Consider the following 23,317-nt stretch of genomic DNA (forward strand, 5'->3'; position numbering starts at 1 on the left):
AATTTTCTATACATTTTCTATAAAATCCCACTAAAATGAGCAAGAACTTCTCTAATATAACCGAAGTGACCTGACCTAATACAGTCCTGTGCTGCTAACTAGAATGAACAGTTTAGGAAAATTCCGTTACGTACAGTGTCTACTCTGCCAGGTCAACGACACTATTCAGAGTTCATCCTCTCCTTACAGTTGCGACCGTTGTTCCGTCCTCTACAACCACCCCACCCTCCGTTTACTCCATTGTGCATGCATCTGTTTCGTAATGGAGTGCACACTACAGGGTTGTCCCATTAACATAAACGAATAAATAAATACATTACACGATTCAATGTTACCACTGTCGACTGAATATTTCACGCCACGAAACAGGCTCCGCGAGTTGAATCGCTGGCGTAGCATCCAACGAAAGACGATGATTTCGAAACGATCGGCGTGAGGCATGAAAGGATTCGAAGAAACCAGACGTTGCGGAAGAAAAATTACAGGCAGGCGACTTGGTCCGATCGATGGAAGGACGTCAGTAGCAGCTACATTACTTATAAACTCATTAACTATACAGATAAAGGGAAGGTAGCTCGCAACGTTCCATTAGCTAGAATATGCATGACGTTACGAGCCAACGGACCGAGGCTATGCACGAAGGAAGGCAGAATTGAATTGCAACGTCAGTCTGCCATCGTGCGGGAAGGAAAACTTAAAAATTAACTACGAGCCCGCCTGTCAGTGCGCTGACACACGTATCGATGCAGATTTCGCATCGCTGCCACCGTCATTCTGTTTGCATGCTCGACTACGCCAACCTGTCCTTGTGTGTACGTGTACGTTCCGCGACCACTCGAAGCGTTTGATGTATCCCTGTCTCTGGTTCGCTGCTTTCTTCCGCAAAACGAACGCCTTGGGGTCTTCTGAACGTTAAAATTGTAAATACAGCGAAAAAAATAGTACACATTGTGCACAGATGCTTTTAATCAATAACTCTTTTGATGAGTTATTTGTCAGGATTTTGTATAAACTTGAAATATTTGTTCAAGCAATGACCGAGAGTATGACTTTGCTGTAATATTACAATGCGCGGACAGCGGTAGATGCTTTTTCTAAAAATGTTGAAGCTCATTACTAACCAATAAGTAACTAGTTTGTGATTTCGTAAATTTGTATAAAGAAAATATTTTCGCAGAAACTTGGACATGAATTTCGTTTGTAAATAAACATATTTATTGCTCTGTTTATTTTTCGTAAAGCAAAATTGATTTTTTAATGAGTTATAACACTTACACCTCCGAGCAGCGATATATCGCTCTTGGTCCGTTTTGCAAATGTATGGAGGAGCAATATATCGCTCCTTGGCACTTCACGAGTTGATATTCTTTTATAGTCCCTCCCATTCTTTTTCGTTGTATTATATCCACTTTTGCTTTCTCGAACATTACTTTCATCCCAGTGTTAAAATTTCTCGATGCAGCCCACATACTCTCCAGCAACTTAAAAATTTCATTCGGAAGTAATATCTGAGAAGGGCCACGTTAAAATGGCTTCGTGGCCGCAGTACCTACTCTAAAGACCTAACCTAGGAAAGTAATTTCTCTCTTAAAAATGTCTCCCGCGTGGGAAATTAGCGGCGTAAATCGCGGTGCAAAGGTGACCACGTAACGATAATTCGTGGAGGCTGCGCCAAAAGTCAGGCAACTTGTACCTAATAAATTCAATTATCTCGGCGCGTAACATGGGGTCAAGTTCCCAGCTAGCAGAAGATCGCCTAGTTCACCGTAGGTTCTGTCGCATGTCGCGCTAACAAGACGCTAGTTACGATGTCGTTACTTTTACGGGAGCTCTTCGTTGTTAATCTATAATGGCGCAAATACGGCCAGAGTCGGGTTTCAGGTAAAATAACCGATTCTGGTGCTCCTCGTTACGGTCCTTCTTACGTTTCAATTGAAGACAACAGATTCTACTTCGCGATTTTATCTTAATGGGACGGAACTAACGAGGAAATACTCTGTATGGTTAAATTCTCTAACGAAATTATGATTTCGCGACTATTATGACATTTCGTCAAGCGCTGATTTGTATCGTTATGTAGAATTACTTTGCGAGATAATTATTTACTTCTGCCATTTTGCAAGGGAGAAGGGAGTTTGATTCTACATGCAAAAGTGTGTCGAAAATTTAAAATATAATTCCTTCGTTTTCAACAAAATTATTTTTTAGCTGCTCTGGCGCTCCAGCACTTTGAGAATCAATTTTCTTCGTACTCGTCGCCTCGTACGAAAAGATTGTATACCACATTTTCGACGTGTTTTTGCTCGTAAAATTCATTTCCCGGTCGCTTTTACCCGTTGCCCGCAGGATGATCCATATTATTCAATGTTTAAACGCGACTGTGCGCAGCAGACCATTAAGAACATTTCTCCCTGTGTGTTTCAGAGTATTTGATGTCAGGAAGTCCACGGAATTATCCAGCGCGGTCTCCAGGGGTCGCTTCCACGCCAACCGTGACCAGGTAAGTTAGCGTGAACGCTGACGCGAATTTCTCGGACAAAAATCTCGAATGGACGCAACGCCGTCGCGACGCATCCATATTCCAGCAGGCAATAACACAGATTTCCGCGTGAGCCAGATCACGTAAGCGGATTTTTCGCGTGGCGGGTTGACAAATCCGCGAGACTTATCGGTTTACCTAGTTGCCCGGATTTCGCGCGGTTAAATTAAGCCGCGAAAAATCGACCACGGTGTTGACTATTCCTCGAAACGCGGCGTTAAGCGATTGACGGTCCATCGTGGCGCAGTTAACCCAACCGGTTCTCCTTTTTCGAAAATGGAGCTGGCGATTTCCTCTGTGACCGAAAAAAAATTCTTCTACTAGACATCTTGATGAGCTAAGTATTTATGAGGTTGAAATATTTGTTATAGTAACTAACCCATTCAATGTCAAGTACGAGACATCTCATAATTCAAATTGATTACTCAAGGAATATGTTTATAGCCTTATGAGTCACGAATTATTGCAAAAGGAAATCGTAAATCTTCTTTTTAACACAACAAATTTAATATCACTTTTTATTATAAAAATAATAACCTAGATTACACATCTGTATTAAATCTTGGCGCCCAAGGCAAAAAATAGCTTTAAATTTGCCTGGCAGTGAATAGATTAACATAGATTTAGAGATCATTTCTTTTCTGGAGAAACCTCCTTTTGACGTTCAATACTCACATTTTGCCTATTAAAAAATAGAACACTTTTTTATTGTTAACGGCCGTTTTCATCGGCCTGCAAGTTAGATAACGAGAACTCACTTCTTTCGACTCGTCGTTAGAAAAGGGTCAATTAGATGCTCCATACGTATTCACCTAATGTCTCGTCCGATATTTTATTCATTCACGGTCGATATTAACAACAGGAAAACGCAGTATCGGGCCGCAGAAGTGCCATTATCCACCGCGTGGCTGTCGTTTGCTGTCCCTCTAACGATTACAAATCTTGGACCGAGCACTTTTGGCAATTAGCAAGTCATTAGCAGTTCCCTGACCGCGTGTTGCCGCGCGCCGATGGCTTCGACGGGCGAAACGGGCTCCAGCGAACAGAAAATAGATATTATCGAACGAAGAAAGGAATTGAAATAGAGTTTTTCAATTTACACCCTCGCTTTACCCACAGTCAAACATTAAAAATATTACGTAATGTTTATACTCGTACAGTAATTAATATAAAATTTCACATACTTTGTTTTTATTTAAGGGCAAAGCTGATTTAATTTAGCCCAATATAGAGTAATGCAGGTAGTTGAATATAACTGAATAATAGTATGTAAAAGATTTCCTGTTTCGAGAGGTGAGAAAAATGGCCATTTTCGACAGCGTTCTTTCTCGTAATGGTAACAATTCCTGTAAAAGGAATGAAATGCTTAGCATCGCTCTTTGTAAGGGGAGTGGCGCGCGAAAAGTTTGGAAAATTTAAATCAATCGGTTGAATAGACCGTGGACGTGGTTGGAAGTGCAATAACCGCAGAGAAAATACCATGACGATAGAAAGGGGACGATGGAGCGGCACGGTCGAAGATGTTTCAATTCAAATGAGCAGAACTTTTAAAATATTTAGAACCTCGTCCTGGTGTTCACCGTATTTCGCTACTCTCTGTCTCCCTCTACCTTTCAACGTCTCGTGATTCGATCGTCGTCCACGACGCGCACGAAATATCGAATTAGGTTGCTCTTTATTCTGCGTCGTTACTTTTATTCCATTAGGCTGAGTGATAAGTTCGCTCCAATTTCAAAGACGTATTCTTTTCCGACGGAATTATGTTGAAATTTCGCGTGTAGATAAAGTGGCGAACATTTCATTGCTATTATATCGCTTTCGAAACGGTATCAATTAGTTCTAACTGTTGATGACGGAATCCCTCCAGTTTCGCTGACGTATTTTTCTTTGTCAGTATTATATAGAAACTTCGCGTGTAGATGAAGTGGCAGCTTTCGTTAATATCTATATTTTACGTATACTGAACTAGTTTCAGTTTTGGTGAGATCGATATTACCTTTAGAATCGAAAATCGGTGATATTATTGGAACTGACTTAATCTCTTAAAAAATACATTTGTCGACGAAAAAAAAAACCTTACAGAACTCGTCACTTACTCCAACCTCGAATTACAGTGAATTTCTTTTCACTGAGATGTACGAACTTCGCGTTCTTATTATTTGCATGGAAGTACGTCGAGAATAATGGACCAGGAAGAATGAATTGCGCCTCGTCTAAGTGATATTTAAGAGTGACTTAATGGAGTTATACTCGCGATTAAGTGAATGCAGCGAGTAGACGCGCTTAATCGCGCGGTTTATATACATTTTTTTTTTTTTTGCCGGCGGAAGAGCTTTAACGAAGCCGCGCGAAAAATTGTCCCGTTCCGTATAATCAAATCGCCAACTCCGCTAACTAAATATTAATATTCCCGGTTTATGACAGAATTCGTGTAACGAATTTACTTTTTAGGGCGTCGAAATGCACGTGACGATAGCTGAAGCGATGTCATGGAATGTAATTAATGCCGTTTTTATTAACGAGACAGAACCTGTTTCGCAGTTTATCAATATTTATGGATATAGGGGGGGGGGCCCCCCCGGCAGATGCAAATTTTCATTCTTCAAAGCATCGTGTTCGGTTGTTTCAGCGTTTTAAACAGATATTTTTAAAGTATCGTCGAATAGTTGGTTGCACAAATATTTCATACAATATTATTATGGTTAGATTTAATCTAAATTGAACATAAACAGACATTTCGTGACGAAATAACTCGGAGTGCAAAGGGTTAAATCACATTAATGTGTAAACATAATATCTAAAGTTCACAAAAGAATTAATAAATCTTGTTTATCCTTCGTGATCTTGCACATTATATATCGCTGCTCTTTTTTCGGAAATTAATTTCGACCAGTACGACATCCATGCCTAAGTTTAATATGACCGCAATGTCACTAGGTCTAAATCACAATGAACGCTAATTGGCCCAAACTTATTCGCCATCACCCTGCTATAAAACTGTTCCAACAAAGTACTTAGCATTAATTCGTAAAACTAGCCGACGAAATCGGCCCTATCGATATGGCTCACGTTTCACGTCAGCGAATATTTGACTTTCAAACGACAGGCATTAGTACTTCTTACCGAAGTCGAGGACAAGTTCAAACGTTTAAAGAAGGAATTTCCACGACAACGTCTGCGCATGAATGGTCATTACCCGATGGCTTCGACGAAGTGGGTCGTTAACAATCTTCGGTGTACCGGAGAAAAGAAAACAGAAGTTCGGTAGAGACGGATGGAAGAACAGCGAAAGAAAGGAAGGATGGAAAGGCTAGGGGGGAACGATCTGGTCGGGGGTTAGGGGTGACACGCGTGTTCCTTTGGCTCCGTTGCCTCAGCAACAGAGTACCTTCCGTCTCGCTGACCCGCTGTTTCCGGTGACACGGATGGCCTTTCCTTTCTTCGACGTTCGGACGAGACTGGAACACGACTTGGAAGAAAAAAATACCAGAGTCAAGGGGAAAGTAAAGGCTGGCTGCGTCCATTGTCCGTCCCTGACCGAGCTACTCGTGGACGAGCAAAGAAGATCCACGATTACTCTTTGAATCATTCGTTCCCTAGATCTGGGGGATTTTTCAACTTGTAAAGAGTTGAAATAATTTTCGGTTTTATACAACGTTAACCAAGCGATTATTAATATAAAATTGAAGACCTGTAATCGAGTAGTTTAGCTATAGATATACGTATATTTCAGAGATAAGTAATGCAAGCTTCAGTAAAACCAACAATATAAACTGTGTTTGCTGAGGGAACTTTTCGAACACCTGTTTTTGCGTCGCACTCCTCTTTTTCTGAAAGTTATTGAACCGCTCTAACAATTGATATTCCATTTTAATTGTGAACATATTTATTCGTCGCAAATAGAATTGCCTACAATGGCACGCGGATTAATATTAGAACCGAGAATTCAGAGGATATCGTATGAAAATATGAAAAAGATATTCTATTTACGCTAAAATTGTGCGCAGTTATACATGTTGAATACGTTGCGATTAAATAAACACAGGACTTATTCAAAACGTCGAGCGAGTCGCATTTCGATCGAAATCACCACGAGGGTAGGATAAATTCATCTGTTTGTCGAAACGATCCATGAAAACAATTCCATGCGTAATTTCCGTTTGTCGATGTCGATGCGTTCAAGGTTTTCCATCACGAACGATTGATCGATACGCTCTTTATTTCCAAGCTCCGTCAACCGGGACAAAGAAGACGTCTACCGTTGGCATTTATCACTTATTAACTGAAGCAATTCAGCTAAAAGAACACCGTCCGCACTCGACCGAGAGTAAAGGCTTTTCTTCTCCTCTTTTTGCCCTCCCGCGGATCGTTCCACCTTACACATCTTTACCACCTCAATATCGTTTCTCTCGAGACTCCTGGGCTAACGGGGAGTCTTTCGAAAACAAAACATATCGTTATTGTACGAGTGGGGATATCGGGAAAAAGTTTCGTCTAGGTATCGACGGTGTGCATCGATACGTCCGTGTCTTTTTATCGCTTTCTTTCCTGCAATCGCGCGTTAAGCTCTGCAACACTTAAGTCTTTCAGTCGAGAATTTTTCCCAGCAGTGAATTTTCTCGAACATCGGTATCTGAAGGCCTCTTTTAAAACCAGTCCTCGGTTGTAAACTCCTACCGGAGTCAGTATCTCAAGTAATAAAACAGGTATTCTTAACCACCTCTAACACGTTAAATTCCAAGTATTTATAATTAAAGCACGAATATCCAGAAGCCCGTATCATGAACGATTTTTGTTTCGAGTGGCTCTAAATTTTTAACCAACAAGGTACCTGTTTTCCTCGTCGAAATTAACCCTACTTGACCTTATAAACTTTTCACATCAGAGAACCCTAAAAACTAACTTCATTCTTCCAGTACTTAAGATCCTCTTCTCGCCATCTCTGGCTAGTAATTCCACGAAATCGTAGTTGTTTCATCGAGTCCGCCGAACGTCGTTGTTGAGACGTCGTGTAATCCGCGCCGACTCTGTAAAAGTTTAACGTAGACACGCTTCATTTAACTCCCGCGTAACGTCCCTTAATTCTTCCTGTGCCGTCTCTACAAAGCGAGTTGTTTACTATGCGTCCCTTCGCCGCGTATTCACCGTCGACGCGCCGCGGCCGCGAGCATGTCTTTGTCTGCCGCCGCGACGCCGCGTCGGTACTATTTAAATTAATCAACCTGGAAACCTTAATCTCCCCAGACGTCTTAATCTCGGCTTCAATTTGTGCGACTCGTGCATCCGCCTCCCTTCGAGCGCGGATCCGTTCTTGCGACAAACCGATCCCACCGTTTTCATGAAACGGAGAATGGAGACGTTTACATTTCAGGGGTATGCGAAATTCCTGGGGTTGTTGCTAACTAAACCTCGAATTGGTGGCTTCGAGATGTTGCGAAATTTCAACGATCGAATTGAAACAAAGTGGAGGATATATTAAATTAAATAAAAAGGAATATATCTTGATTCGAAATAAAAATGTTGGAACGTTTGGATCACCAGTGTTGGTCCATCTTCAATATTCCTCTCACTTTCAAATTACACAAATAAATTCGGAAAATTTCATTTAATTTGATTGAGAATTGTAGTATCTACATAAACTAAACTCTTTGAGGTAACAATTATTTCGATGAAACATCACTGCGATTGGCTTAGAATCCCCCCCCCCCCGGGGGTGGAGGATTAGTATTAGTGGTGTTATTATTATTATTATTATTATTATTATTATTATTATCATTATCGCCGTGACATTCTGTCGCGTAATTCGCGTTGAACCGAATCCGTCCCCGCGGGTAATTGAGCTGAATGGTATTGTATGTTCCGTATACGAAGGGACTGGAGCGCGGCGGGCTTCGTTTTTTGTCGTTCGTTTTCGCATGGAGGTTGACTGCAATGGGAATCAGGGAGCCGGGGGAAACTGAAAACGCGAGATTCGGTTACCTTCGAGCGAAGAGGTTCGAGTTAATTACGCGATTCTTTGAACGTTAATTGCTTGGTCTTTTAGCGTGGCTGGAGGAGCGGCTTTTGCTTTGAATTTGTTTCGAATTGCTGATTTTCGACGATTCACGACTTAGGTGTTTAATTAATAAAATGCTCCAGCTTCCCGCTGGTAACTCTACATTACCGGGCGCATTGAAAGAAATAATTATGGTAACTATGCGAGACGAGGGTTGTATAGGTTCTCAAATGGGGTTAGGTTTAGAAAATAGCGCTTTAGCTCGCCTCTCACGCGTTTACGTTCCTCTTGTTTTCTATTTATTCTTGAAACCAACGCCGAATTTGATCGTTCAGCCCAAGTGTACAGACATTAACCTGATTAACTGATCACACATATATAGAATACAAATCTCAAATAAAAATTAGTAAAAAGAAACTTGAAATTATAAAGCTTACATTGGATTCATCGTCAATACAATTTACAATAGCTGTTGTTGGAGATTGCATCTGCATCGTAGAAGAATCAATGTACATAAATATAGTTTAAGTACAGGAACTACTTTTTGGCGCAGTTGTAAACATCGAGACCTCATTCTCTCGTAGTCGTTCAACAAGCAATATCTGTTCTGTTTAAGTTACTTAACAAGCAATACCTGTGTTCTTTGAGTTGCTTGACAAGTAATTTCTCTTCTGTTTAAGTTACCATCGAGAAGTGTGTCATCGGGTCCTTAAGCTGAAGCGTAAATCTTACGAAGTCAAAGAGCGAAAATTAATAATTTCGAGTGGTACCAGAAATAACCTTTATTTTTCCTGATACTTTGACGATGATCCCAATCGAATGTCAGAGTTTTCCTGATTTTGTTAACCCTTTGCACTCGAAGTCAAACAGGAGTCATGTCTTATTACATAATGTATTAACTTATAAAGCATGTAATTTATTGTAATGATACTTGAGCTTATATGAATCTTTAGACATTGGGAAATATGTATATAAAAAATCAAAATTTTATACAATTCTAATACGTGATAATATGTGAAACAGTCGTCAGATATGCATTGATAGTTTCTATCTTTTAAGTTGCAATCTTAGACTTCCTTGTTTATCTTTGAAAATTGCACCATGTCATACAAAATATGTTCCCATATCTTACTTTCTTAAACCAATGCTCTCTGTCGCTTTTTTCAGGTGTAGAGTATTCACACACTCTTTTTCCATTTAATACAAGCTCGTATTTGTTTTATGTATATGTCTTAATACATGTACCATATTTTGGTTTGATTTTTCGTGATATTTGAATAGAAACCTTCAAGGAATCATACACTTTTACAAACTTTACGTTCCCATAAGTTTATCCTGTGTAATCACTAATAAAGTTTGCTTGGATTTACGATGTCTCCTCAGAAGAGACATCTGAGTGCAAAGGCTTAAGAGTGCAAATCGAATATAATACTTCGAGGACCGGTCACGAGATAAACATAAATAGACCAATCTTTCTCTACCCTCTCTCGCTAAATCTCTGCCTAAACGCTCGCTGTAAACTTTCTGGATACTCGCTTCGCTGGCTACACCCTCTAAAACTTCTCCCTAAACTCCGCTCTCGCGGCACACTCGACGCTCTTAAGAACACTCGCCTCCAACAGACGTACGACCGCACGCCCTCGTAACCATCACTTAGTCACTCCGACGTACGCACGCATTCCTTAAATTCTTGTTTCCCAAACATCACAATCGTAGTTAACGGCTCTCTCGTCCCTTATTGCAGTTAGATAAATCCCAATAGTTTTGCCAGCCGAGATTCCATTTAATATCGCGACCACGTGGCAGACCACTGCTTCTCGACTGTACTTGCCACATAGTTACACAATTCGGATGTAAGGTATCCGGCTGGAAGTTTCCTCTTTAAAACGGTTTCCTATAGTTTGAGAATATTCCATTTTCATTGGGAGACAAACGAATTCGATGAATGCTATCGAATGTTTCGCAAACTATTGGCTGTTCGCGCGAGTGGTTGAGCATTAGTTGTATGAGCCATTCACTGCACAAATCGATTAACCCCACCAGTCACTTGAAAATTGTAACATTACCGACGATTATTATTTGGCCATTCTTTCTTATTAATTTTATATACCGTTAAATGAAAGCTACATCTGTATTTGTGCATTCTACAATATTTATTTGAATTTATATTATAACGGAAATTTTAAAAAAGAATGTACATTATTCCCAAGTTTAAAATAAAAAGATATAAGAGAGAATTCCATTACTTTGGTAAATAAGTAATTTTCACTGAAATCTGTGCTTTGAAAACCAACAAAATGCCTCGATTGTACATTGTCAGAAGAGTTTTCGTTTCCCCTACAAGAAATTCGTGAATGAAGGAGTGATTGTACGTTTAAACGGGCATGAAAGCATTAAGCGTCTATCAGACGCAGGAGCGACAGAATCACGAAGAGGAAGGGGACGTTCAAGGGTCGTCACGCGATGACACGAATCCGGAAGTGGGTTAGCAATTAAGCGAGACATCGAACGACGGACGAATTCGCGCGAAATACTTCCACGTGGCAACTTCTCCTATTAACCGGTGTGCGCGCGAGGGGGTTGTACTTCGTTCTCTACTTTTCGCTTTTTTGTCACCACGCGAAACTATACAATACACGTCGCGGATTCGTTAGGCGAGCGACGTCCGTTCAGCGTCGAATCGCGCCACGGTTAATTTTCGCTCGGTGAACACTCTGTCATATTGGCAATTTAAATTCGTAATTAAACAACTTCCATAACTAATCGTTAATTACGCGTCGCGGTACAATAAAACGTCTTGACAGCGACGGCGGGGCGCAAAAATTAACGCGTTCGCGTTGACGGCTGGCAAGAGCTGGTTGGTGAAAAACCGGAAACCGGAGAGACGGGAAGTCAAGGGAAACGTGGGGCGAAAATGTTTCGTGCTTTTTGCAAGCGGGAAATGTTATACGCCCGGCGTGGTTGCGACGCGTGGAAAATTAGAGTTTTCGAATAACGAGTGTCAAATTGAATAACACGTCAATGCTGGCGTGCACGGACTTGCGCCGAGTGGAGTTAGGAAATTACAGTTTTCTCGGGGATACGTAAACAGTTATTGTAACCCATTAACGATTATTCAACTATCCAGGTTTACTTGGTGTTGTGGAATGTCATTTAACTTAAATGATTTAAGTGACATAGAAGATCATCTTAAGATAGTCAGGACAATTTTTGCAATAAACAACATTAATAATTCAGAGTTTATAATTTTGTAACGTAACACCTGGTTTTGTGTACATATTCCGTTTTAATGGAGTTCGTTTGTTCCATTTCCGAATTATCCAATGAAATCGTAACTCGATCGTAATTAATGTTGTTCGTTACAACTCGTGAGCAGATAAAGCGCGAGCAGCAGGTTATTTAACGCAGCCGTTGGTAAACTTAATTATTCCGTGTGACACGCTCAAATTTATGAATACATTAAATCTCAATCCGAAATATTTTGCACGCTGTATTTCCCACCCAGAAAATTATATATTTTCTAATAGAAATATGTTGAAAACATAGCAACAATTAATAAAGACAATTTCTGTAGGGTGTCGCATTAAAAATCCACTTTTTTCGCGTGTTTCAGTAAAAATAATAGTGTTCGAGCACACGAGTGCTATCAAAAGTGGTCCCTGATGGAAACTTCGTTACAAAATATCGTCGAACACGCGACGAATTCACTTCTAGTACTGCGTGCTCGTTGACCGTGCGGGGTCACGTGCCATCGGCCAGTATTTTTGCCCCGAGAATATTGAAATACAAGGATTTCCCGATTACAAGCGTAATTGCGGTGTTGCATGTGAGACTCATCGTGATCGAGCCAGCGTTCTGACGGAACGTGGCCTGTTGACATAAATCCTTCTTTGACGGAAGTTAACCGGAATCGAACGTCGATCGTTCACACGATTGCTGCACGAAAACTCCCAATCCGCAACGGGACACGTGCCTTCCTCCCTCCCTTCCCTCATTGTAAACAAATTCGTCAAATTGAAATCGGGGAAGCTGATATGGAAACCACCGTATCCGATCCGTAACGGAAACCGTACCGAACTCGATCCTTCCACGTTTCAAACTACAATGGAGACTTTCGGGTGATTTTAAACTCGACCGTCGCGATGGGGATGTCTGTCAACGAAAGGTTTGAAATTGTTTCGTTAGTCATAGTAAGTGCGTTATACACAGAGTCTACCTGTTAAGTTATGCTTAATCTTGACGTGATCTAGTTATGCTAGACCTTAACTTGTCCTCGAAAAATTTGGTGAAAACGTAATTTTTATGAAAAATTATTTACTAAATTACGTTTTTACAAAATTTTCGAGTTCAAGGTCATTTCAAGGTCATAGTATAATACAGCATTGAATTCGTCTCGACGTCAACAACGACTCTACGACGTCCAAAACATATAGTGCCATTTAAAGAAGTCAAGGTGACCTTTCCGCGAAAAGCATTATTTCAGTTTTAGCATTTGGTAGCAATGGTAGCATTTCTTAACAAATTGTCTCCATATTTAAATCGTTCATTCTTAAATTAAAAAATAATTCCTCCAACCTTTGCATTTATGGCGAACTAGACCTTTTCACTCCTGAATGTTTCAAAAACTCGTTAATTTAATTCGTTGAGTGTTAACTTTAAAATTGAATAGAAAATCCATTAAACACGTTGGAGACCAATGACTCAGACCGTGAATCAAACACCGCGTTACTGGTTCAATCTGTGGCACAGCATGTAGATCATCTACAGAACTTGTAATGATATATGTACTTTTGCGCTAATGTTATTATCAATGACACCGCGGATACTTTGAACGGCGGTCCCGATTTGCACTTTAGCAGACATCGCGTTTCGCGTTATTCGCGTCCATAATGCTCTCTGGCCGTAAACATTAATCTGCCTGGCCACATGCGTGTCACTCGTAATTATAATTGATGGTATGTTAATTACAATTTACGCAAAAACCTGTTCATCCAGTGGAACACATATCGCGCGATGATTTAGGTGCGTTGAACGTCGATGGTAGCTTAATCAGCCGCGTTTCCAACGAGATCATGGATCCCCTTAGCACGTTGATGGTAATTCCGATACATTCAAACCAGTATCTTGAAATGTTCTTTTAATTTTATAACGCCTACGAAAATGTATCGCATTCGCTTCGTTCCTTAAGGTATCCTTTCGTTTCTCAAATTAGTCCGAAATACGGCTACCTTTCTTCGGAGGTTTCTTCGCTTTAATTAATTGCTCCCCGGTAAAACCACCACCCACATTTGAAATGCAACACAGCAACTTTCAAAAGACCAAGTATCTAATTAAAAATTCTGCTACGCAGTGTAAAAGAAAAAAGAGAAACGCCAGGATTGAATAAGAATACCACGGAATACTCGAGGAAAAGTTATGCATCCAGTTTGAGGAACAACGTTTCTCAATATTCACCGAAGCCTCGTTGCAAATAATACGTTGCATTTCTCTGGGTGCGTCGACGAGACAAAAAGAAAAAAACTTGGGAAAGCGTTCCTGTAACGGGGAGAGAACGCGCAGAAGGAAGTTAGTCGAGGAAAATACGCGAGCTCCAATTTCAATTATCCGTCGGAAAACTCGACCCTCGGGTTGGCTCTTTTGTTTTTCTTTTAATGGCCTGGCATCGAATTACCGAGATATTTATCGTGGAGTCCCGAGATCAAAGCTTGCGGGCTTCTCTGTCAAACAATGGACCAAAGGAAAAATACTTTTCGTCGTATTTCCGAATTGAGGGGGAGGGGAGGCGACGAACAAAGGAGAGTGGAAGCCAATGGGGAAGTAAACGTGCTTTCGCCACGGAAAGTATGGATGTTTAAGAAGTCACCTCAGCTGTGAAAGCTTGTTCCAAGTATCGGATAGCTTATTAAAGGACCGAATCGTGCCTACGTCCTCTAAATTTTTCTCTTTAACACTAGGGTCACGGAGATTTTTCATTACATTTCTATTACTGCTGTTACGCTTTAACCCATTCACTCTCACCTACGAAATGTCTCGTAGTTCAAATTGAATGCAATTATTCAAGGGATAAGTTTATAGCCTTTTGAGTCACGAATTATTCCAAAGGAAGATTTCACGGAAATAACATTAATTACAAGTGTCTGGCAATCTATGGGTGCCGTTGTTCCATTCTGCGTATACCCATGTTTTGAGAAATAACGCATAATAAATAAATTTTAATACTTTGGCGGTAAGTACTCATTTGATACAGTACATTGTATTCTGCTGTTTTAAATATTTTATCAAATAATAACATAAAAAATGTTCAGATTCCACTTCCACCTAAAAATGAATACCATATACAATACATATAATACAATTATGACATAAATACCATACATACAATTTCCTACTAGTTTATGTATTAAAGTATGTAGCCAAATACATATAAGAAATAAAATATTGTTTATGTTATGGAACAAAGCATACGCATAAACCCATGTGTATTTCCCAAAAATGCTTTCTCGTCAAAGGGTTAAAATTAATCTCGTGTTATCTCTAGAATAGAAAAATTCCCATCGAATATAATAAATACGAAACTCTTATTCAGAAGGCTAATGAAACCCATTGTACCGATAGTTCCTCCGGTACTCGAGTCCGGTCATCGTGGGCACTCGAAAAGCGTCGCGTGATCGAGCTCGATCCCGCTCGAGTTCCTCACGGGTTTTCCACGGTGCTTCGGGTGAAAAGGTGCGTTCCACATCGACTGAAGGTCTGGGTTAGGTATTCTTTAACGGCGGCACGAGTGGGAACAACAAAACGCCCCGGAATAAGAGTCAGCGCCGGTAGACGAGTTACGGGAGGGTTCGGGGGATGGTTGGCAGGGTAGGGTGGGTGGTATGCAGCGAGAGGCCGCCGCTGGGAGAAAAAGTTATGGCGCAAGGAACAGAAGAAAAGCGGAAAAGGAACGGTCGCGGGGTGGCGAGGGTGAGCGCACGAGAGAGATTCGCGAAACCCGATATGAAATACCAGAGGAGACTGTGCGAGGCGCGCGGGCGTGCGTGGTGTACGGAAGACTTGCCGCAGTCAATATTATCGTTCCGCCGGACGTGGAACGAACGCGAAAGAAAGCAATCGATACGCAGGGTTGGGGGCGAAACTCGCATTCCTGCGGTATTTCGCGACATCGACGGCTGCCCTATCATCTGCCTTGAGAGAACAATGCTCGAGAACGGGCGGTTTTGGCACACGTTGGGAAAAAAGAATGCGGCATTTGTTTGGAAAATATTTGAAGACGATGTCCAATGGTCACCTCTGGCACTCGTCGAGAAAGAAGAATAATTGTTAGCCATTTAAAGGGTTTCATGAGTTTTGAGGGCCGAAAAGAAAGCACATTTTCTATAAATTTTTTCGAACAAAATAAATGAATTATATTACTTTGATGAATGTTATTCGAAAGAGTAACATTTGAAGAATATTTCATAAATCTCTTAAGAAAAAATATTCAAAAATAAGAGCTGGTTTTCGGAGACCTTGTAGAAAAATTCAATCCTCGCGGTGGTCAAGACAACTCATGATTGATTTAGCTGAAATCGAGAAACTCAAACATTTTTTATTAGTATGTGTGTATAGCTCGTGATCGAACGAAGGATTTTATTTTTCTTTGATCACGACATATTTCACGAGGTAATACACGGTTCAGATTTTACAGAAAATCGGACAGTTTTGTATACAACAGTGGGAAAAATTCAAATTTCAATTTTTTTTTTTAATCCTTCGTTCAATCAGCAGCTATACTCACGTATTAATAGAAAACATTTGGTTTTTTTATTTCAGTTAAATCTATCATGAGTTATCCTGACCACTGATTGATTTTTTCTAAAAGATCTCCGAAAACCAGCTCTTATTTTTGAATACTTTTTTTATGAAAAATTTATAAAATATCGTTCAAAAGTTACTCTTTCTAACAAAATAAATCAAAATGGTATAATTCATCTATTTTATTCGAAAAGACGCGTAGAAAATGTGCTTTCTTTTCGACTCTCAAACCCCATGAAACCCCTTAACCCATTTGCATCACAAGAAAAAGTAGAAAATTCGTTCTTATCAGCAATTTTTGGTTTGAATTCAATTCGATTTAATGACGCAAATGGGTTAATCTTGTTCTATCACTTGAAAGCAATGCTCCAACATACACACATTTTAACTAGATTTCCTTCGAATTTAAACCAACGAAACTTAGGGAAACGCGGCTTTAATATCTGTAATTTTAAATAAAAACTCGTATTCTTTTGGTGCAAGTTCCAACGCGAAGGAACGAATTATTTTCCTCGTTTCGCGGCCGATTACTTCCGCCACTGTTAAATGAAGGCGAAAAGAACGCAGCGCGGGAAGACAAGCACTTCTCCCTCGATTTTTGCGACGGTTTGGGATTTCGTAGCCGCGAGTTGCGTAGCAACAGGCCAGGGTCAAATGGAAATACCGCCGAATATTTAAGCGAATCTTGAGTCATAATAAAACTCGATTCGCCTGCGTTATAAAGATACATTAGCGGCGTTATTTCGTGCTTGGGGGGCTACGGGGAAGCTCGAGCTGGCTTCCCTTCTTGGCCGCCATTATTCTTCTCGACAAGTGCGTTTTCTGGCCGTAACTTTCGCGAGGCATTAACCGCTCGTTTCGCTGTTCTACCGACGAAACCCGTCGAGTAAAAACAGAAGGAAAGGAACAGACAAATTTTTTTTTTAACGTGATATTGTAACCGCGAACGCAACTGGGCGGAAAAATATTGTTGGACACCCAACGACTTGAAATATAGGGCCCAGGGGCCGAGAATACCCGGGATGCTTGAGGATGACGCGTAGGAAAATCTTGATAACGAAGTCTTGCATTATAAAATGGAAAAAGACTCTGCGATTAACTCTTTGCGCTCGAATGTCTCTTCTGAGGCGACATTGTTAGTCCAGACAAATTGTATTAGTGATTACACGGGATAAACTTATGGGGGGCGTAAAAGTTGTACAAGTGTATGATTCTTTGAAAATTTCTATTCAAATATAAGGAAAAATCAAATGAAAATATGGTACATGTATTAAGATACAGTCAGTGCAATAAGTATTCGTACAGGAATCATTTATTTTAAACGGGATGCAGTACGAATACTTATTACACTGATTGTATATATATATACAACAAATATGAGCTTACATGGAAAAAGAATGTGTGAATAGTCTACTCATTAAAAAAGGGACAAAGAGCATTTGTATAAGAAAGTAAGATGTGGGAATATATCTCGTATTACATGGTGCAACTTATGAAGGTAAACAAGGAATTGCAACTTAAAAGATAGAAACTATCAATGCATACAATTTTGATTTTTCACATAAATATGTTCCTCGGTGTCTAAAGATTCATATAAGCTCGAGTATCGTTACAGTAAATTACATGCTTCTTAAGTTACATTATGTAATACGACATGACTCCTGTTTACAAATTCTGTAACAAATTGACACCGAGTGCAAAGGGTTAATATTAAAACAAGCAATTGATCTCGAAGCGTTTTATAACCAAATGATATGCTTTTAAAGCCAAAAGCTTCTACTTCAAAATACAATTAACCTTACCCACAAATATTAAGGTGCAAGGACCAACCACCCCCAAGAGTCACGTTAATTCGCAGAAAACGTTGAAGAGTTGCTTTAAGCCGATGATTGGTTGCGTAACGCTGGGTAAATCAAAGAAACCGCGGGCTGGCCACGAGTCAAAGGCAGAGGAAAGATTCCGTAGCATGAAAAAGGGGACGTTTAATAGCGTCGTGAAAGTTTCGAGGGCGGCGCCGCCCATAGATCCGCGTTGGGGCTATAATTCGTCAAGATAAATGAACAGCAACACCCCGAGTCTTTAAAGCCCGTAACTTTCCATAAATAGAAAAGATTCGAAAGCCAGAACAGTGGGGAGCATCACATCGGTCGAAAACGTCCTAGCGGTGGCGTCGTGGCGGCGCGATATCGACGCGGCCCATTTGTCGACTCAAATTCGAATCAGACGTGCTCGAGGTGCCGCACGAGCCGCCTCCATTGGGAGCTGTTCTTTTGCCACGTCGTTAAATCTTATTGCCTAGGTGGCTGCTAGATGGTCCTCCTCTTTTTCGAGGGACGAACGCCTGGATCAGTATCGCAGACGCCTGGCGTGCTTGTGCAGAAGAGGCCTCTCGAGACGGGCTGCTCCTGAGCTATTAGGAGCGGGCCACAAGTCTCCAGAATTATTTTAAAGCTACCCCTTCGGCAAAAGCTCCTTATTGTCTTATCCTTTATTGTTCGTAAGTTTAAGCTAACCAAATCGTATTCCTTTAATTTTACTTTCCTTCTTCGTCACAATACCAATAATGGTATTATTCATAGATAGTTTGATTTCAAGAAACATCTTGATAAACAAGGTCGAATCATTTGGAATCATACTCGGAACGTATTTGGTCAGACCATTGCAGTCTTCCTTATTTCGTGTTACCAGTTTACAGCCGTCACATTGGAACTACTTCTTCGGTAAAAGGTCTTTATTGTCTTGTCCTTTATTGTTCGTAAGTTTAAACTGACCAAATCTTATTCCTTTAATTTCATTTCCTTTCCTCGCCATAATACCGATAATGCTATTATTCACAGATAGTTTAATTTCAAGAAAGATCTTGATATACAAGATCGAATCATTTGGAATCATACTGGGATTATATTTGGCCAGACCATCCTTCCAGTCTTCCTTATTATGTGCTACCAATCTACAGGCGTCACATTGGATTTTGTTTATTAGATTATCCCGCATCGCAGTGAACGTCGAATATACGATGCATATTTTAAGGACGGGGATGATAATTCCCCGATCCTGGCTGATAATTTGAATGAGGTTATCTCTGTTTACGATAAAAATTACCATCTGTCGCTTCCAGTGTCAATAACCCTAATTTTGATCACTGTCCTGGTAACGAACGTTAAAAGTCAGATTTCGATCGGTCGTTATAGCAAGCGATCAGGATCGGACGAGATGCGACTAATTGCGAGTAGCTAATTGCGTCTCCTTAATTGCACGTCCCTGTGTTCGTCAGGTGACGAGGTTTTCAATTTGGACTTGGTAACGGGATTTGAGCTGCAATTTCGTCGATGTTGTTTAGCTTCGGTTGACACTGTCGTCGACAATAATTATCAGTTCCCACGGAAAATTCTGTCAGTTTTGTTTTAAATCGGATATTTCAAAGATAAATTTCATTACCAGGTTATCATGCGGTACACGCTCCAGCATAACCGTTGATTGTTTGGGTTACTTTAGTCTTTGTCCTTATTGGGTCATCTTTAACGATAATTATTAATCCCCATGAAATTCAATTTCTAGAGGAACAATTACTCGACACACGCGTTATATGGAGGCTTAAAATTCCAATGATATTATAGGCTTATTCCAAAGAATACCCAAAGGTAATTTCCAGGAAAGAAAATTAAAAAATGGAGAACAGCGATAAGACGTTTTTAATTCGATGGTGAAAACTTATCCCACAGAGGCATGGAAGCTGTTGCAAAACTCATACGAAAGCGAGCACGCTTCGTTACGCGGTATCGTCGCGGACTTACCGCGCTCTGGAATCGGAATATCCGCTAGGGAACGCGGAAATTCGACGGAGAATTTGATTTATATTTAATACGGCCGACATGTCTGCGGGAATTAAAGTAAACGAGGCGTGCCGGTATTCGTGATGAGCTCCGGTTCTCGAGGCCTCCCTCGACTGATTCTTTCGACGAAATCGAAAGAAACAAGGGAGAATTCCTCGATGGAAGGAATAAGAAAATGCGAATTAAGACACAGATGTAACTTTTTAAGAGATTTTCCTACCTAATTTGTTATATTTACTTATCTCAGGTTAGATTTTGTTCATACCATTAATTGTACCTTCCTCAAATGTATTCCAGCTACATTTTACATTTCTATATGTGTAGTTCAGAAACAATTATTTTTATACTCTAGCAAAAAGTGATTCTTCGATAGAAAATACAACGAAAATGTACAGTAAAATTTTTTGATACGACCCTCTGTTTTCCAGAAAATCGGTTTTACAGTGTTCCATTAACGGTGGTTAACACGTCTGACTATCACTGAACATTACTACTTGTGGTGCTTGTAAACATCGAAGGTAACATGGTGTTATGTATTTCCCGTCAATTTTACTACTCTATAACTAATTAGAACCAATTAAACTGTTAATACCACCTACCTGGTACCAGAGTATCGACCGCAGTAGAAAGAGTAAGTAATGGCCAGACACGCCAGACTCGCTCTAGATTAGTCCAAATGATTTCGAAAGCGAGTTGCTCGAAAACGAAGGCTCGTAACAAAATACTTTATTTCACATTTGCCATTCGTTTTTGTACAAAGAAACACTCCCTATCAAATTCATCGTGTGAATTTGTCCCTATCGTGTGCTATCATCCATACAATGGAATATGGACCACAAACTGCTTGATGCAGTTAAAGTTAGACAGTACAAGCATGTAATTATTTGTAATAAACTCTTTACTTGGAATTCGAATTATAGAAATACATGTATACACAAACCAAGCTTAATTATAACACGCTTTCAAGTCATTACCCGTCGCAATTGAAAAATTAAAATTAAAATTAAATTAACTTTATAATGATATTCATACTAACCAACTGAAACGATTTTTGTCATAATTGTTACTGTTTTTATTTAAATATAAAAATTAAAGCCCGTCTCATTTTGGGACATTGGCGGAATGTACTATAGTATACTAAAGAAACTGTCCCTATGTATTAAAATGTGTCTGAAAAATGGGACATCGGCGGATAATGGGTTAAAAGTGTTACCAACACCGTTGAATATAAACCTTCTAAGTAATCACGGCACAATTCGATATATCGTGACAATTAATTCAACATTCTCCCAGGAATTCTCGCGAACTTCATCCCTTAAAAATAGTCCAAGGTCACCGAAATCGATCAGGTGGTTAATACGGGAAATAATCACCACTCTTTCCCATTGAGATTCGCATTCATCGAGCCGGTGGGAACGACGCCCGCCTCCCGTTGTTCGACATCCCGCGTGCAAACGTCCGTTCACGCTGGGATCGTCGAATAAATTGTATCCTGGATTACGTACATTAGACTCCTAGATTTTAAACTCGTTTCGTTTAATCGGCCCACTGTACGCCACTCCTCCGTCCACTCTTGATTACGCAATCCGTTGACGTGTGTACGCCTTCTTTTGTGTACGTCGCGGCGAGCGTGGCTGTCTCTTGTAATTTCGTAAATTCGACTGGTCCAACTCGGTTTAAATACAATTATTATTTTAATTACGCCCCGTTCCGCGTGAAAACTGCACCGGACTTGTTTCCTGACAATAAAAGCGCGCTGACGTTGCGCGCGGCGAATATAATTCCGTGGAAAAATAATTCCGCGTGTCGGTGACGTCATCGGGGAGAGAAGTAGATAATCCTTTTATCTTGTTGTCGTCGCTGCGAGAATGGGATAAGTGCCGCGCACAGTGTGCGGAAATGTTGTCAAACTTTGCATCGGCGTGGATGGGCTAAGGGGAGTTTAATAACCGTGGATGCGAAATTCATTCGATGAAGGTACTCGCCTGGCGTGTATTAACATTAGTTTCTTGTACAATACAAATCGTTGTACAAGTTGGAATTAATTTGTTTAAAGGTTGTGGAACAATATGGTACCTATGTAATTCAATAAATATGTATCAAAATTCAAATGTGGCTTTGAATTTTTCTTAAAAATTGACACAATCTTTCTGGATAACTCAGTATTTGATCAACGTGTGCCATATATCGTACAGTTGGTCAACTGAATCTTTGGAACACTTCTGTACCTAGATTTTAAGATTATAGATAAATTACGATAAAATTCCCAGGAAAAAAGCGAGCTACGTCGCAGGTAAACTAATAATTAAAATAATATTACCCAGCATCGACGTTGCATAATTTTAACGATGTTACCAAGAAGATCTCATCTTTTTCGATCGACTCCTCGGACACCGGGTACTTGTTAAATAAAATTATGTAGAGACGAGCGTAACGCTGGGCCAGCGTAACGAAGGTATGTAATTAGTGGCAGGCACAAACATCCCGTTAATTGCTAAGCGCTCGACATCCGACGGCCATTTTAATTGAGATTATAATTCCCATCGATGCACCGCAGCGTGAGTTAGACAACGAATTTTGTGCGTGTAACAATGCAGACAGAGTCTATTGCGTATGAAAGAAAAAAGGAGGAATAAAATTCGGTAGCTACTTTGTGTCTAGAAAAGTTACTGCTTTTCGTTCTCGGTAGAAAATATTTTTTTGTAACATCGCAGACACAGAGAATATTCTAAATGATGCAATTATGGGGGCCACGAACCCTGGGGGAGTGAAATAAACCGCTGCTATTCCAGTTCACGAATATGATATGGAACGGAAAGAAGAAACAAATGTAATACTAGTACGAAAAATAATTAATAGAAACTCTAACGATGTTAGTTGTCCCGTAGCAGTCTGGAATTATAGATGCTATTATGAAAAGTGTTTGGAGTTTCTGAAATACTGAGGAAATTAGTGTTTTTATTTAAGTATCAATAAATTTGTTGAACCGACACCTTCGTTTGCCGATTCACTCAAATATGAATAATTTGTTATCAGAACAAGGACTGCTTCGGGATTATGTAATATATAATATGACAGTACATCACTGTGGTTTTAACAAAGACTAAACAGACTCTTTATTTAATTATTAGAAACTTTCGGGTATAATTCGCTCGA

At 40.1% G+C, this 23,317-nt stretch overlaps 1 protein-coding gene across 5 annotated transcripts in view; it reads left to right on the plus strand.

The window, feature by feature from the left end:
- Window positions 1–23,317, plus strand: part of LOC128875378 (teneurin-a) — a 770,168-nt gene that overhangs the window by 490,647 nt on the left and 256,204 nt on the right. For all 5 annotated transcript variants that reach the window (XM_054120900.1, XM_054120902.1, XM_054120903.1 and 2 more), the window contains one exon: window positions 2,425–2,500. In XM_054120900.1, coding sequence (XP_053976875.1) covers window positions 2,425–2,500 — 76 coding nt within the window. The remainder of the gene's footprint in view (window positions 1–2,424; window positions 2,501–23,317) is intronic.

This window comes from Hylaeus volcanicus, chromosome 4 (assembly GCF_026283585.1).
Source record: "Hylaeus volcanicus isolate JK05 chromosome 4, UHH_iyHylVolc1.0_haploid, whole genome shotgun sequence".
NCBI lineage: Eukaryota > Metazoa > Arthropoda > Insecta > Hymenoptera > Colletidae > Hylaeus > Hylaeus volcanicus.